Source organism: Grammomys surdaster, unplaced genomic scaffold (assembly GCF_004785775.1).
Source record: "Grammomys surdaster isolate TR1022 unplaced genomic scaffold, NIH_TR_1.0 266, whole genome shotgun sequence".
Taxonomy (NCBI): Eukaryota; Metazoa; Chordata; class Mammalia; order Rodentia; family Muridae; genus Grammomys; species Grammomys surdaster.
Window position 1 is genome coordinate 4,344,546 of NW_021604707.1, and position 16,118 is coordinate 4,360,663.

Consider the following 16,118-nt stretch of genomic DNA (forward strand, 5'->3'; position numbering starts at 1 on the left):
GGCTACACAGAGAAACCCTGTCTCGAAAAGCCAAAAAACCAAAACCAAACCAAAACCAAACCAAACCAAACCAAACCAAACCAAACCAAACCAAACCAAAAGCTTAGGTGCCATCACACCAGATTCATGGCAGATACAAAGGTTCTGTCAAAATTCTGCTACAGGGTACCTCCGTAATCCAGGGCTAAGAAATTCTCTGACCTATCTCTTTAGCCTAAAGCCTGTCCACCCTGTTCCTGACAAGATCCTTCTACTATTTCAGCACTGCCTTCTGGGGACTTTTGCTTCCTGCCTCATTCCTGGCTCTCTTCAGACCATGCTCAGGCTCTATACTCCCAGCTGGCCCATCTCTCCAGTCCCCTCCCCTGTATGGTGTCTACCTCCTTTACTTTTTATTCACTCCACAGGACTTCTGAGGAAGGAGCTAGTTTCCCAGGAGGCGCCACTGAGTTCACTCTCTTCTGTAACTTCTCTGTCAGTGCCTTAGATTGCAGTCCCTGGTCACCACTGACCTGGTAGGTGCTGAGCCCAGCTGGCATGTGACATTTCATTCTGGTGCCTACTTCTTGGCCTTCATGATTCCGTATTGCTGGGTTTTCTCCTGCCTCATGGGTCAGCATTCACCCGTTTCCTCTGTCAGTGGGTACCCAGCTTTTCTGTGTTGTTCCTAACACTTGGTTCTCCTTTGCTGATGCTGTTCTGTCGCCTGTCTACATTCAGACTGCCCACCCAATTAGTCCAGACACCCATCACACCTCCCACGGAGGGCACTTTCCTTTCAGTTTGTCCCACACCAGACTACTGGTTGTGCTGTTCTTCCCTCTGTCATTTTGGTAAGAAGCATGGTACCCATTTGGCTGTTTAGCCAGAAACCTGGGAAAAACTGACTCCATTTCATGTTGCCATGGCCACATTGCTCCATGCGCTTCCCACCATGACTGTTTTCTGCTAAGCAGACTGAAACTGCCGTTGTCTAGAGCCTGCTTCCTGCTTTGCTGACTCTGTTCTCTACAAGGGAACCAGTGACTTCCCCCAGAACCTCTCTTGTCTTGGTGCTGAGGACCAAACCCAGGGCCATCCACATGCTAAGAAAGCACCCTACCACTGGGTTACACCCCTAGCCAGAGGGAGATTTTTAAAAGGAAAACCTGGTCATATTGCTTCCATATTTAAAATTCTTCTGCTGGGTTTCTGCTGAGATGAAATCCAAGCTTCTTAGCATGGCTCTTCAGATTCTGGCTCCCCCCCCCCCCAAAAGCTCCATGATCCACCACTCAGAAAGCCACTTTGAATCCTGCTATAGACTGAATGTCGTAGCTAGAAGCTGGGTCCTTTATAGAAGTTGACTAGATGAATGGTCCCATTTCTTTAGAACTCAGGTAACAGGATACTAGCTGGCAAACAAGATGCATCCCACAGAGGATCTAAGAAACATTCCCAAGAGGATTAGGCTGCTTTTTTTTTTTTTAAAGATTTATTTATTTTGCCGGGCAGTGGTGGCGCATGCCTTTAATCCCAGCACTTGGGAGGCAGAGGCAGGCGGATTTCTGAGTTCGAGGCCAGCCTGGTCTACAGAGTGAGTTCCAGGACAGCCAGGACTACACAGAGAAACCCTGTCTCGAAAAACCTAAAAAAAAAAAAAAAAAAATTTATTTTATGATTTATTTATGTATGCGAGTACTCTGTCAATGTCTTTGGACAGACAGTCTGTCTGTCTTTGGACAGAAGTGGGCATCAGATCCCATTACAAATGGTTGGTTGTGAGCTTTCATATGGTTGCTGGGAATTGAACTCAGAACCTCTGGGAGAGCAGCGAGTGCTCTTATCCATCTCTCCAGCCCCTGGAGCTGCCTTTTTAATGGCATGATACTTTAAAAGCTTCTACCATGAGAAGAAAAGTAGGAAGAACATACGGCCAGAGGGACATACATATGTTGATTAAAGAACAGGTTAATAGACAAGTCAATAAATGTGGGCCAGGCTATCCTGAAATGCTCTGTGCCTTAGCTCTGGTCAGATTTCTCTGCATCAGCACCAGGAAGGAGGCCAGCCCTGGGCACCATGCCCGGGATGCCAGCTGAACTGTTTGGGTAGTGAATCAGCCTAGGCTACAATCAGACCCAGGGTCCTACTTCATCACTTTCCATTGGCCTGGGTCTCTGTGCCTATGCTTATTCCATTCCAGAGACACAGGGAAGAGGCCTGGTTTAAAGGATGGTGAGGAAAGGGATGTATCCCTGGCATAGTCCTGGGGAGACTGAGACAGAGACCAAAGCCAACGTGAGACAGGATGATGCCTGGGCTGCTGAGGCCCAGAAGAGGCTCATGCTCAGAGGATATTGTACTCCTGTAACTTCTCTTCTAAGTAAAAGCGGGTGAAGAGGAAGGGGCTCATGTCGATGGTCTGAAAGTCGCCCTCTAGTATCACTTCTGCCACAGCACGACCGATGCCAGGCGCATGCTGAAGTCCACGACCACTGAAGCCAGTAGCAAAGTACATGTTGACAACTAGTGGGTGGGGGCCCACCACGCCATTCTGGTCAAAAGTATTGTAGTCATAATAGCCAGCCCAGGCACGCTGTACCTGCAGGTGCAAAAGATGCTGAGGTTCTTGGTAAAGCCACAAATAGGTCAGCCCACACCCTTGGTCGGGATCATCTGCCACAGGGTTCATGTGATGGACAGATCCAATAGGTTCCTTAGCAGTTGTTAGTTGGAGGGAACACAACAGGTCAAAGGGACCAAGAGGGGCTGTTTGATAGCCAAATCCTAACAGAAACAATTGTTCCCCTTTAGTTACCTCCAGAGTCTTAAACGATGGCACCCTCTGGACCAAATGGGGCCACACTTTGTTCTGGAAGAAGTCATGGTCCACTTCCAGATTTGTTGGGTCTGGTTCTTCCTCCTAATTAGAGGTAGAGGCAAGGCTTTTTTTGTTTGTTTTGTTTTTCGAGACAGGGTTTCTCTGTGTGGGTTTCTTCTGGCTGTCCTGGAACTCACTCTGTAGACCAGGCTGGCCTCGAACTCAGAAACCCGCCTGCCTCTGCCTCCCAAGTGCTGGGATTAAAGGAGTGCGCCACCACCGCCCGGCTTGAGGCAAGGTTTATATATTGCTTGGAATATGAGGGCAAGCCAAGATCTGATTCCTATAATCACTCCCTTCAGTGGATTCCAATTCTAACACCAATGACAGCAAAGCCTCCCCATCCCTCCTCAATGGCTTGTCTCTTTAATGGCATCTTGTTTATGTCTCCTCGAAACTAAATTTACCTCAGTAGGGCTACAGCCACCTAGGTAGTTGCTGCCCAATCCTTCCCGTCGGAAATAGATTCCACCGATGTCTGCAACCAACGGTGTCTCCAGACCTGGTCCCTGTGGGCAGTGCCATAAGTGCACATACCTGTCACGATCAGGAGAGTCATGACATCGCAGGAATAGGTCTCACCAACCCTCTGCCCAGACCACACAGGCGCACACACAAATACATCCTAAACTTTGATAACATGTCTTTTCATCCTTCGCTGTCTCGAGGGCAGCTACCTTTTCCTTGGCTCCACAGGCAGCTTGGTGCCCTGGAGGGTGCCAGGAAGGCCCTTCCCAATACCAGCCAGCTCTGCGATTTTCCCAGACCAGGCTCCTGCGGCATTGATCACTACAGCACACTCCACGGGCTGATACTCCAGGCTTTTGTCCATTTTCACCTGTAGGCACCAGAGGGTAAGAGGAAGGAAGCCGGGCTGTGTGTGAGGGGGTAAGGGCACACAATAGATCCTGACAGGTTTCTTTGCCCTTGAGTCTAACTTGAACAGAGAAGCAGGTGGAAGACCAACATCTGAGTAGACAGTCGCCCTCCTTGCCCTCCCCTCGAGTAAGGAGCAACTACAACTTGGGACTTACATGGACGCTGTTGATCCTTCTCAAGACGACCTTCTCCCCAGATGAGGTCTCCATTTGGCTAGATGAAGTGATGAAACCTGCAGGAAAGAAATGAAAAACTAAGCCCTTCAGGAAGGGTTAGCTCAGGGATAGAGTGTACACCTAGCATGCATGAGACCCTGGGTTCTAGCTCTAGTGTGCCCAACAACATGTGTTGATGGGCCATGTGAGGCCCAACAGAGCTGTGAGTGAGCTGGACTTCCTCTCCTCGAGTCGGGGTCCATGTTTCTCCCCTCAGAATGCTCTTGCCTAACACCTTAACTGAGATAGATGCACACATTTCTCTTAGGCTGGAAGGAGCCAAAGTCTGTCTGATGTCTCCCGAGAAGCTGCAGAACAAGTTTCCCTGGATAAACATAGACATAAAAATAAACAAAAAGACACATGGTGGTTTGAATGAGGATGGCCCTGTAGGCTCATATGTGCATGCTTAGTCCCCAGCTGGTGGACTGTTTGGGAAGGATTAGGAGGTGTGTCCTTGTTGGAGGAAGTGTGTCACTGGGAATAGGTTTGGAGTTTTTAAAGCCCGTACTAGGCCCAGAGTCTGTCTGTCTGTCTCTCTCTGCCTGCTGCCTGTGGATCAGGATGTAGTTCACAGCTACCTCTCCAGCACTGTGTCTGCTGCTGTCACACTCCCTACCGTGATGGTGGTGATGATGATGATGGATCAATCTTCTGAAGCTCCAAGCATCCCCCAATTAAATTCTTTTGAACTCTCTCTCTCTCTCTCTCTTTTTTTCCGAGACAGGGTTTCTCTGTATAGCCCTGGCTGTCCTGGAACTCACTCTGTAGACCAGGCTGGCCTCGAACTCAGAAATCCGCCTGCCTCTGCCTCCCAAGTGCTGGGATTAAAGGCGTGCACCACCACAACCCGGCAAATTCTTTCTTTTATAAGAGTTGCCTTGGTAGGGATCTTGTCAAAGCAATAGAACAGTAATTAACACACACACAGACACACACACAGACACACACACAGAGCTCTTGAGGGAAGTAGGGGGTCATGCTGTTTTTTTTTTGAGAAAGGGTCTCATGTATCACAGACTAGCCTCAGACCTCCTATGTAGTGGAGGCTGACCCTGAACTTCTTATTTTTCCTGCCTGTACCTGCAGAGTTCTGGTGTTACAGGCATGCAGCATTGTGCCAAGCCTATAGGGATATAACCTAGTAGGATGGACCTTAGGGTTTCGTGCATGCTAGGTAAGCACTCCATCAACAGCCACATTCCTGGCTCCACAACCACCACTGATTTTTCAAGGAAAGAAAATGGGAAGGGTGAGTGCTTCCCCATGGACACTCAACAGACATCAAGAAATCAAAATAAACTTAGCTACCCAGGAACAGGGCAGTATAGTGACGAGAAAGCTGAACTGCTTAGCAGAACATGGCCTCTCACACCAACCCTCCATGAGCCGGAGAGCAGAAAGGCACAGCCCGGGCTAGGCCTTGTCCTGAGTGTAAGACATAAGCAGAGGGAACGAGACTTTGGACTCACGTGTCACCTCTCCCTGGCAGAAAAAGACTCCCATTGACTGGACCTTTCGACGAAGACCCTGGAGCAAAGACCAGGCATCAAACCAACCTTCATTCTCCAACCCTGACATAAGGAAAAAGAAAACTCATGAAGCATTGGGACCTCCACCCCCCTTTTCCCACTGTACACCTTTAGGGTGGTGTACAGGCTTCTTTAGGGATTTAGAAGCAGGGAAGGTCATCTTGATCAGCTCCACCCGAGTTCAGTCATGCTGAAGGCCAGAGGACTACCATGTTTTGGGGCAGGCCCTGTTGTTCAGGAGGAAGGGGGTCCTCCTTCAGTGTGGAGATGGTACACTGAGACTTCCAACCCAAGGAGCCCTTCAATCCCCATCTTCAGGGAAGGAAAGCCGTGTGTTCTGCAGGCGAGCCTCACCATAAGATGCCAGAGCCACTCCTTCTATGTTTATCCAGGGAAACTTGTTCTGCAGCTGCTCAGGAGACATCAGACAGACTTTGGCTCCTTCCTGCCTAAGAGAAATGTGTGCATCTATCTCAGTTAAGGTGTTAGGGAGAGTTTTCTGAGGGGAGAAACATGGGCCCCGACTCTAGGAGAGGAAATCCAGCTCACTCAGTTTTGCTCTGCCCCAAATGGCCCCATTTCTCTTGACTGCCGGATGTGAAGGCTCATTTTTCGTTTTCTATACTCCTGTCTCCCTTCAGTACTCTCAACTTCTTGCCCCAACCTACTCCTCTCCTTTCACAAGATGGTGGGGAACCACCTTCCACTGCCTCCTGGGAAACACCTTCTTCTCTGCTGCCTAGCACAACCCTATCCCTCAGAATGAGTGTCTCTTCTAAAATACTTCCTGGCCAGGGAATGACAGTACCAAGAAACACTCCTATGAGCCAGTGTGTAGTTTAAACTGAGGCACAATGCCAGCTTTACTAGATCTTGCCCCAGTTTCTCCACATGTAAAATGGGATGCTCTGATTAAATTAACTAAATTAGCATTCAAAAACATTCATCTGGTTTCTAGTGAGATTCACAGTGTATCAGAAGAGAGACTGTGCGTCCCGTATCATAAAGATGCCCAACCCTTAATCGACGTGAAGCTCAACACACTCAGAGCAACCTGCTGCCCGCTTTTACTTGTGGACCGCACTCAGTTATTTCTATTTTCTGTCTGTGGCTACTTTTGTGCTATAATGGCAGAGTAGAAAAGTTGAAACAGAGACAAAATGACAAGCAAAACCGAAAATATTTACTGTCTGGCCCTTTATATAGTTTGCTGGTCCCTAAATTAGGATTCTTGTTAGAAGCCCAGTCTCCTGGCCATTCCCTAGAGATTCTGGTTTGTTAGGTTTGGGAAGTATCTTACATGGGTGCTATGATCTGGTAAGTGTCCACTCCACAACTAGGTGATAGTCCTCCTCATGGGGCCTTGAAAGTCTGAATAGGCCCATTTTTCCTGGTAATAAGAGCTACTGACGAGGAGAGTCCCATGAAATTACCTTCACCCTCCCCATTCCTAACTTGGTGTAATAGGAGCTCACCAAGTATAGGAAGCCAGGCAGTGGTTCGGGGCAGTGCTGGGCACCCACCTTTGCATTTTCACATTGCTTTCCAAGGTGGCAGCATCCTTTTCTGAAGCTAACAAGAGACAGCCTGAGGGGTTGAACTGAAGTTCCACAGGAGGAGCGTCCACCACAGCCAGGTACTCCTGTGTGCAAAGAAAAAGAGCTGCTCTCCAAAGAGGCTGACATAAACGGTCAGGACAAACCCTTCTCCAGGCACCAACCCTGGAAGACAGTCAAGGATCCCAATGCCTTGCTGCCTCCAACACACAGTTTTCTTTGGTTCTCCTTGCTAGCTAGGCTACTGATCTTTAGGCTAAAGAAGGGGCTCCCACCCCAGCCTTCAGATCTTACTGTACGTACATTGATGTTCCGTAGAAAGTCGATTGAAAAGAGTGAGAGTTGGACATTCTCAGGCATAGAAAACTGCTGCCAAATCCCACCCACAGAAGGCCCTGTGGAGGAAGCCCGCGAATACTGTGAAAAGAAAAACTGAGGTAGACTGTTACGGTGTCATATGTAATGGAATCCTGCAACGGAAGCTGTCAGTTATACATCTAAATGCAAAGGGGAATCATTTTTCAAGGAGGGAGTATGGGTAAACCTGTATGGAAGTTAACCCACAGCTCAAAGATACAGTGTTTTAAATCATCAATGGCAGAAGAGCAAAGGGCAACTGTCTTCATAGGGCTGGACATGTTGGGACACAACAGTAACAGCTAGGAAGCCCAAGGGTTAGAAGATAACCTGCAACAAGTAATTTACAGGACCGGAAGGATAGAATAAAGACAAACATGAGATTTGCAGCTAACTGCCAATAGCAAACAAGAACAACCAAGACTTCATAAATAGTGGGGCCTAAACGAAGGCAGAGGCAGTTGTTTGCAAGAATTAGTAAGTAGCCAGAGGACAAGCTGTCTTGGACAGACCTTTAGACATGGAGGTATGATCACAGTAGAATCTGCTTTTATAAGCAAAAGTCACATATGTAATCCCAACACTTGGGAGGCTGAGAACGGAAGATGTTGAGTTCAGGGCCAGCTTCAGTTATCTACTGAGACCCTGTCTCCAAAGAGACAGCAACAAAGCCTCTTCCCCTCCCCCAGCAAAACAATGCTATTGCCAAGGGTCTTTTTTGAGGGAGGAAGAACCTGGAACTAGTAGGCTCTAAAGTCCAAAGCACAGTCCCTGCCCTTTGGACTTCTACAGGCTGTGTCCTCAATAAGCTGACTACCCTACTCCCTGACCTCACCGTGTGGTCTTGTTCCACCACCAGCACCCGGATGGCACCTCGTCTACTCTCCAGCTTCTTCAGCCAATAGGCCACAGACAGACCAAGAATCCCACCTCCTATGATGACCACATCCGACTGTTCTGGGGGCAGGTGGCTGGTATCATACAGCATTTCACATTGCTTTCCAGGCATGATGGACTCAATCTTCTTCTTAAAATCAAGCACCTTTGCATCCCAGTCTGCAGAACATCGTTACAGTTAGATGGAATTATGTTCTTTTCTACGTGGTTGGGGGTTGGAGGATGGGCACAGGAAAAGGTGGGCTGAAATAGACACTTGGGTTGGCACATCTCCAATGTCATCCTTTCTCATATGTTCAAATCATACGCAGTGGTATTATTACAACTTTGCTGTTTGATCTTCGTCCCACCAGTCTCAACTATCATGCATCTCCTCTAGCACTGAAAAGATTCAACTTCCTAAAATTACACTTTTTATTTCCCCCGTCAAGTTAGGTGCGACTCACGTTATTTAACTCTTGCAGACCGCTCTCCCTCCTAGGCCCCATTCTCAGATATTCAACTGCACAGCTATCTCCACTCAGGTATCCCAGGCCCAGGGAGCACGAGTCCCTGGTATACTTCATACTGCACAGCCTTCTAAAGCCGAGCACTCTCTATATGGTCTCTTATCCTTATCCATCCCACCACCAAACTTCCGTTTATATGGCAGTGTCCACTTGGGAAGTGCCTCCTTGAGATCCATACACTTGCCTCGGCTCTTTAACCTTTAGTAGGCAAGCCTGCCCCCTTTCCCCATCTAACTGGCTGTCCCGCCAGCAAGAGGCAGGGGGTTGAACCTTGAAGGTCACATATATGGAGGTGTGGGGCTCCCCAGAATCACTGTAAGATTCTCTCTGCTGCCCTCAGCTTTACCCAGAGTAAAGCCTCCTCTGCGTGTGCGTAGCCCCCGGTTTGGGAGGACTGGGCCCAAGCCAAGACGCAGGACTCTGCGAAACATGGCCCGGCTTCTTTCGGCTTGAGGTGCCTGCTGCTCACGCTATCCCTCCAGTCATCGGTCCGCGCCACACGGAATAGACGCGAATGCGCCGATTAGCGGGCAGTGCTCTTCAGGCTCCACCCCTCCACGCTATAGGGAGCTAGCGCCTCGGGAGTCCCACCCATGTCTGCTATTGGCTAGTCTTGCGCTACGTCATCCCGCGCGTCCTGAGCGGGGAGGGGGAAGGGGCGGGACGCCGGCGGCTCGTAGCGGAAGTGCGGCTGAACCGGTTTCCGGGGGGGCTGCTGGTGTGACGTGTCCCGCGCTTGGCGCAGCAGGAAGCGGCGGCGGACGCGGCCCGAGTTCCCGGCGCCGGTCTCGGCCCCAAGTCTTCTCCCGCTTCCGTCATGCTTGACTTCTTCACCATCTTCTCGAAGGGTGGGCTTGTGCTCTGGTGTTTCCAGGGCGTGAGCGACTCGTGCACCGGGCCCGTGAACGCGTTGATTCGTTCCGTACTGCTGCAGGTACCACCCCCGCGGGGCAGAACTCCGGGCTCTCGTCTCTCAGACCCAGACTGTGGTCCCCCTTCCAGTAATCACTCCGCGTTTTCCGTCCTGACCTTAAACCGGTCCCTTACCGGCCACCCGGGATCGACTTCCTTGCCTGGATCACAGTATCCCGAAACTTTGCGACGCCCCCCGCCCCCCACACCTCCCGTTTCCGGGGCTCTAGCCGTGTTCTGGCGTCCTAATGGACTTGAGCTCTCTCTCCACTCATCCTGGCAGCTTGGTTTTTCTGTTGTTTTGAGGTTGGGTGAGACTGTGGATGTGAGAACACCTTTCAGGAACACTAAATGGTTCACAGCTGCTAGAAGATCTGATTGTTTATATATGACTGTTTACTTTCTGGCTCTCACGTGTCGTGTCTCCTCTCCCCGCTTTATCCCCTGTCCCTACTGTCTGTCTGTCTTTCTCTTTTTCTGGTGGGATGCTAGAGAGAAATGTCTCAGTAGTCTCTTGTTGAGGCCAGGATAATATCTGGTTATTTCCCAAACATAGTCCAAAGTCTGGTTTTGCTGTGGATGGCTTGAATGCTGAAACTCTCTTTTTCCAGGAACGGGGAGGTAACAACTCTTTCACTCATGAGGCCCTCACACTCAAGTATAAACTGGACAACCAGTTTGAGCTGGTGTTTGTGGTAAGTGGGCGTATGTTAGAAAAACATGAAAAACATGTTATGTTCTCAACAGAATCCCCGTCGATCAAGCCAATTAATTGTGGGTATTATGTATGTGATAAAGAAAAAAAAATAGGAATGTGGAGGGGAGAAAGAAAGCAGCTTCTGGGTAAGGTGGGAAGCTTGGTTCCCTCTTGGGACAGGAAACCTATCTCTGGAGGCCTGGGTTGAGTTGGCTTCTTTCCATTCTGGGCTGGCATGTAAGGAGATCTATTGGCCCCGTGTCCTTCTGTAAACAGGTTGGCTTTCAGAAGATCCTCACACTGACCTATGTAGACAAATTGATAGATGATGTGCACCGGCTGTTCCGGGATAAGTACCGCACAGAGATCCAGCAACAGAGTGCTTTAAGTCTATTGAATGGCACTTTTGATTTCCAAAATGACTTCCTGCGGCTTCTTCGGTGAGAGGCTTTCCATCTTCTTCTTTTTTTTTTTTTTTTTTTTTCCCCCAGAGCTGAGGACCGAACCCAGGACCTTGCACTTGCTAGGCAAGCGCTCTACCACTGAGCTAAATCCCCAACCCCAGCTTTCCATCTTCAAAGGGAAAATTTTCATGATTTAAGAGTGCCCTGCCTGTAGGCTTCAACATGGCTTCAAAGATTTTGTAGCTTGTTTCTGACTGTCCTTTTGATATGTGGGACCTTTTTCTGAAGTCAGAGTTCTTCCTCTTACATGGGTAGAAAGACCAACCAGTCTCTTTTCTCTTCAGCGAGGCAGAGGAGAGCAGTAAGATCCGTGCTCCCGCTACCATGAAGAAATTTGAAGATTCTGAAAAGGCTAAGAAACCTGTGAGGTCCATGATTGAAACACGGGGGGAAAAGACCAAGGAAAAAGCAAAAAACAGCAAAAAAAAGGGGGCCAAAAAGGAAGGTGTGTTTGAGCTTCCTGAATGTGGTAGGGCATGAAGGTGTTAGGATAGTGCTTGTAAAGGCCTGTGGTACTCCCTTTGACATTGCTGGCCTCCTCTAACTTAATGCTTACCACCCTACCATCCCCTTATGGCATTGTAGTCCCCAAAGTGTTTGGTTCAAGTTTGCTCTTAAGGATTTGGAAGAACTGTAGTTCTTATCTGGGTGGTTGGGGTTTGTGTTTGTTTTTTTCCCCCTCCAGTAATGTTTCTCTTAACAGGTTCTGATGGCCCTTTGGCTACCAGCAAAACAGCCCCTGCAGAAAAGTCTGGTCTCCCAGTGGGACCTGAGAATGGAGAACTTTCCAAAGAGGAGCTGATACGTAGGAAGAGAGAGGAGTTCATTCAGAAGCATGGGAAGGGTCTGGACAAGTCCAGGTGAGCAGCATTAACCAGTCTCTGATGACTGGCAGGGACCAGGGGACTCTTTTCTGCTTTTCTCCTATAACTTTTTCTCATGTGATCCTTTGCAGTAAATCTACAAAGTCAGATATTCCAAAGGAGAAGGGCAAAAAAGCACCCCGGGTGTGGGAACTAGGTGGTTGTGCTAACAAGGAAGTCTTGGATTACAGTACTCCCACCACCAATGGAACTCCAGAGGCAGCCCTTTCTGAAGATATCAACTTGGTAAGATGCATACAGGTCAGAGTGATGGTCACCATTGGTCAGAAATTGGGAAGGAAACAGTTGGAAGGGATATTTGGATTTGGGAGAGGAGTGAACTATATTTGGAGTTTCTCCAAGGTCTCAGATAATGTTGACAGGGTATATATCCTGGGCTCTTTCCCTCAGCTGTTAGTGTTCCTGATCACATCTCTTTTCCTTGCCCATGTTCTCCAGATTAGAGGAACTGGGCCTGGGGGGCAGCTTCAAGATCTGGATTGCAGCAGCTCAGATGATGAAGGGGCCACTCAAAATACCAAACCTAGGTAGAAGGGTTTCCGGTGGGAGGTGGTATGGATGCAGGGCTGATGACCCATACCTCCTGCCTGCTGGCCTGATGCATACTTGTGACCTTCTATAATTGTAGTGCTACCAAGGGAACTCTGGGTGGCATGTTTGGGATGCTGAAGGGTCTGGTGGGTTCCAAGAGCTTGAGTCGAGAAGACATGGAGTCTGTGCTAGACAAGATGCGTGATCATCTCATTGGTGAGTCTGGAGGACTTGGTTGACTTTTAAGTGGCATAGTTCATTAGGAATAGAACCATTTTCTAAGCTGTGCTCTTAAGATCTGCTCATTGTTAACACAGAACTCACAGCTGTCCCTCTCTTCTCAGCTAAGAATGTGGCTGCTGACATTGCTGTCCAGCTCTGTGAATCTGTTGCCAACAAGTTAGAAGGGAAAGTGATGGGGACATTTAGCAGTAAGTATCTCCACAAGTCACAAGTGCTCATACATTTCAGAGGTGATAGAATCAGACAGCTTAGGTGTGTGCCTTTTGGCAAACATCTTTAATTTCTAAGCCTCTATGACAGAACAGCCTTTAGGACTTAACAGGACAGTTAATTGAGATAATAAGGTAATAGAACAATGTGATCTGAATTCTGGGAAAAAATCTAGTATAGTCTTAATTTCATTAGATCAGACAGATGTTGGATATCAAGCGTACTTGATTTTATGACTAAGCCCCTCCATCTCCCTTTTAAGCTGTGACCTCGACAGTCAAGCAAGCTCTACAGGAGTCTCTGGTGCAGATCCTGCAGCCACAGCGGCGCGTAGACATGCTCCGGGATATCATGGATGCCCAGCGTCGCCAGCGCCCTTACGTTGTGACCTTCTGTGGTGTTAATGGAGTGGGCAAGTCTACGAATCTCGCCAAGGTCAGCTCAGGTCCACAGCCTGCTTTTCCCTTTGCTTCAGAGTCTCGGTTCTGTGTGACAGTTGTCTTTAACTTTTTCGCAGATTTCCTTTTGGCTTTTAGAGAATGGCTTTAGTGTCCTTATTGCTGCCTGTGACACATTTCGGGCTGGGGCTGTTGAGCAGCTTCGTACACATACCCGGCGCCTGACTGCCCTCCATCCCCCGGAGAAGCATGGTGGCCGAACGATGGTGCAGTTGTTTGAAAAAGGCTATGGCAAGGACGCTGCAGGCATTGCCATGGAAGCCATTGCCTTTGGTACAGTGTGGGGACCAAGGGGCTTGTGGTGTCCTTGTCCCTGGAAATTTGCAGACTTAGGCTGTTATAAACTTACCATGTGGTTACTAGAGAAGTCGTGATAAATTACTTGTATGGGTGGTAATGTGTGTAGTTAAAGGAAAAGCTTTTGTCTCCTGACTGTAGACCTGACAATGATATTTTCCCTACTTCTGTCTTTTTCCCTGAACGGTTTTGGTAGTGGCCAAGAATAGGACAGGTTTTTCCTTACATTACCTTGCAACCAAATCCAGAGTCTGGGTGTAAACAGGGTAGGCTTTTCAAATAAGCCACACTTGGACATCTTAGGAAGCTGGCAGTGACCAGGAATGACAGTTGGGTGACTTTCCACATAGCCAGGGTAGGAAATCTTGAGAAGTTGATAGTGAGTATGAGTGAGACTGACATGCTTGGAGTTGACTGTTTTTCTCTCTCTAGCACGTAACCAAGGCTTTGATGTGGTGCTGGTGGATACTGCTGGCCGCATGCAGGACAATGCCCCTCTGATGACTGCCCTGGCCAAGCTCATCACTGTCAATACACCTGACTTGGTGCTGTTTGTGGGGGAGGCCTTAGTAGGCAACGAAGCAGTGGACCAGCTGGTCAAGTTCAACAGAGCCTTGGCTGACCATTCTATGGCTCAGACACCTCGGCTCATTGATGGCATTGTTCTTACCAAATTTGACACCATTGATGACAAGGTAAAAGTGGATGACTGGGAAAGATGTCTGAAACGGAGACGTTGAGTGAAACTGGGCTTGAGTTGATTGGCCATCTTTTTTCTCTTCAGGTGGGAGCTGCTATTTCTATGACATACATCACGAGCAAACCCATCGTCTTTGTGGGTACTGGCCAGACATACTGTGACCTACGCAGTCTCAATGCCAAGGCTGTGGTGGCTGCCCTCATGAAGGCTTAATGTGGCTCTTGCCTAATACCAAATCGCCGCTTGCTCGCCCCGAGTCCCTATTCCTGTATCAAGAATGTGCTTTAGAGTATGTGAGCGGCTTGTCTTCAGTGTAGTACAAGGGCAGTCGGGGAGCTTTGGAGACTTGCTGCTCCTTCTAACCCAGCCCTTTGTTCAACCCTACCTCCTCCTGCAAGGAGGGCCTAATCATGTTACAATCACTGCCCAGCGACCCTCCCTCTTCCTACTCAGGCATCCCTTCACTCTGCCTACAGACTCCGAAGACTCCATATCCTAGCTTTGACCAGTGGTTGGAAAACCCAACAGCTGGAGTGTTGCTAACTAGAGTGATCGCAGAGCCATGGTGAGATGAGGAGCAATTTGAGGTCCCAGCTCTAATGGGTTACTTCTGGAGCCAGCTCTGGATCTTAATGGCACCTATCTAGACTACAGCTTCTGGGTCCCTGGTGCCAGGATGACAGCCACCTCACTGTGGCAGTGATGGTGGCCTATTCTTAATTGCTGCTAATTAAAAATCTGGTGATGAACTCCACACCCGATTGTTGCCCCAAAGCATCAGTTAGGCCTTGTTACAAATGAGTGAAAGGCGAGTGCCCACTTCTCTCAGAAACAAAGGGAGCAGAGTTGCCTTCCAACCTGTCCCTGCTCCCAAAATCCAGATGGAAGCTTTGCATGTTTACCTTCCTGGGAGAAAACCAGTTGTTAGAGGGATTATTGTTGTTCCATACCCCACCCAACCCTTCGCCTCCTGAGCAGGTTCTGGCTTTTCCTCATTCTCTTCTACAGTGCCTGGTAGACAAGTGCTACATTGAAGAACACAAACCTCTTGTTGAGACTTGTCCTGTAGTTTGGTATTACAGATGTGCTACTAGTGCAATAAGGTGAAGGCTGTCTGCCCAGAGAAATATGTAATTTATATAAGAAAATAAATTTCATAAAGAAATTGCCTCTTAGGTTTATATTATTTTATATAGGATTTAAAATTAAAATGCTAACTCATACTAGCTATAGTTCTTGGGTTTCTTTTTGGCAAGGGCATGATAGGAACTAATAGTGCTCTAAGGAATTGAGTAAGTGCTTGTCCTGAGAAAGATCACCCTACCTGTGATGAAAATAGAATGCAAGTTTCAGGTTTAACGGTAACTCTTCAAAGTAGAGCCCGAGCCCTGGCATGTAAATGAACAAGCTTTTAATACAGCTCAGTTATGTAAAATACTGTACACTGTAAAAGATCTAGAAAACTAGAGCTTCGAGTCATGTTTTAAAAAAGCCATAAGCTCAATTGAAAAACCAAGTAGAGTACAAAACTGCAACAAGAGCCCGCTGACTCCATGACTTCTTGCTCCTCAAGTCCTGCAGAGCTGCAGCCGTAGCCAAGAGTCATCACGTTGGTCTGCTGTGTAGATAAGCCTGTCCAGCCTTGGGGTAGGTAGGAGCTGCATTGGGTCCTGATGTCATTGGGTATTAAACTGGACCAGGCAGCAGAGTATCGAGAAACAGCCAGCATGAAGGGAAGGTGCAGCACTGCCACCCCTACTCTACTCCAAGCTTCAACTTCTGGGTATTGGGACTTCCTGGGAGCTGTGCTGAGTTTTTGCAAGTTGCCTTGTTAACACATCCACAGGAAGGCCCCACAGCATGGTCTAATGGTGATTTCTCCAGCTTGCTCAAGTACTACAGCCTATGGAGAAA

The 16,118-nt window shown here is 48.4% G+C and overlaps 3 protein-coding genes across 7 annotated transcripts in view; 1 reads left to right on the forward strand and 2 right to left on the reverse strand.

The window, feature by feature from the left end:
* Positions 1-1,630: 1,630 nt before the first annotated feature.
* Positions 1,631-9,388, reverse strand: Foxred1 (FAD dependent oxidoreductase domain containing 1). Of its 2 annotated transcripts, none has more exons than XM_028776203.1 (11): positions 9,155-9,296; positions 8,238-8,458; positions 7,349-7,477; positions 7,013-7,131; positions 5,844-5,938; positions 5,430-5,531; positions 3,898-3,974; positions 3,541-3,701; positions 3,271-3,400; positions 2,801-2,905; positions 1,631-2,584 (listed from the first exon to the last, which is right to left on the reverse strand). In XM_028776203.1, the coding sequence occupies exons 1-11, from the start codon at positions 9,237-9,239 to the stop codon at positions 2,330-2,332; spliced, it is 1,479 nt and encodes a 492-aa protein (XP_028632036.1). In that variant the 5' UTR covers positions 9,240-9,296; the 3' UTR covers positions 1,631-2,329. The 2 variants fall into 2 exon arrangements, with proteins under 2 accessions (XP_028632036.1, XP_028632037.1); XM_028776204.1 differs by having other exon boundaries at positions 1,645-2,584; positions 7,349-7,462; positions 9,155-9,388.
* Positions 9,389-9,515: 127 nt separating this feature from the next.
* On the forward strand, positions 9,516-15,373 carry Srpra (SRP receptor subunit alpha). The gene is made up of 13 exons (XM_028776219.1): positions 9,516-9,742; positions 10,332-10,415; positions 10,694-10,857; positions 11,166-11,326; positions 11,585-11,741; positions 11,837-11,990; positions 12,204-12,292; positions 12,394-12,512; positions 12,641-12,727; positions 13,012-13,184; positions 13,267-13,480; positions 13,937-14,199; positions 14,289-15,373. The coding sequence occupies exons 1-13, from the start codon at positions 9,626-9,628 to the stop codon at positions 14,415-14,417; spliced, it is 1,911 nt and encodes a 636-aa protein (XP_028632052.1). The 5' UTR covers positions 9,516-9,625; the 3' UTR covers positions 14,418-15,373.
* Fam118b (family with sequence similarity 118 member B) overlaps positions 12,788-16,118 on the reverse strand; it is a 50,826-nt gene continuing 47,495 nt past the window's right edge. For all 4 annotated transcript variants that reach the window (XM_028776224.1, XM_028776221.1, XM_028776223.1 and 1 more), the window contains one exon: positions 12,788-16,107. In XM_028776224.1, the coding sequence (XP_028632057.1) occupies positions 16,094-16,107 (14 nt within the window). In that variant the 3' untranslated portion in view covers positions 12,788-16,093. The remainder of the gene's footprint in view (positions 16,108-16,118) is intronic.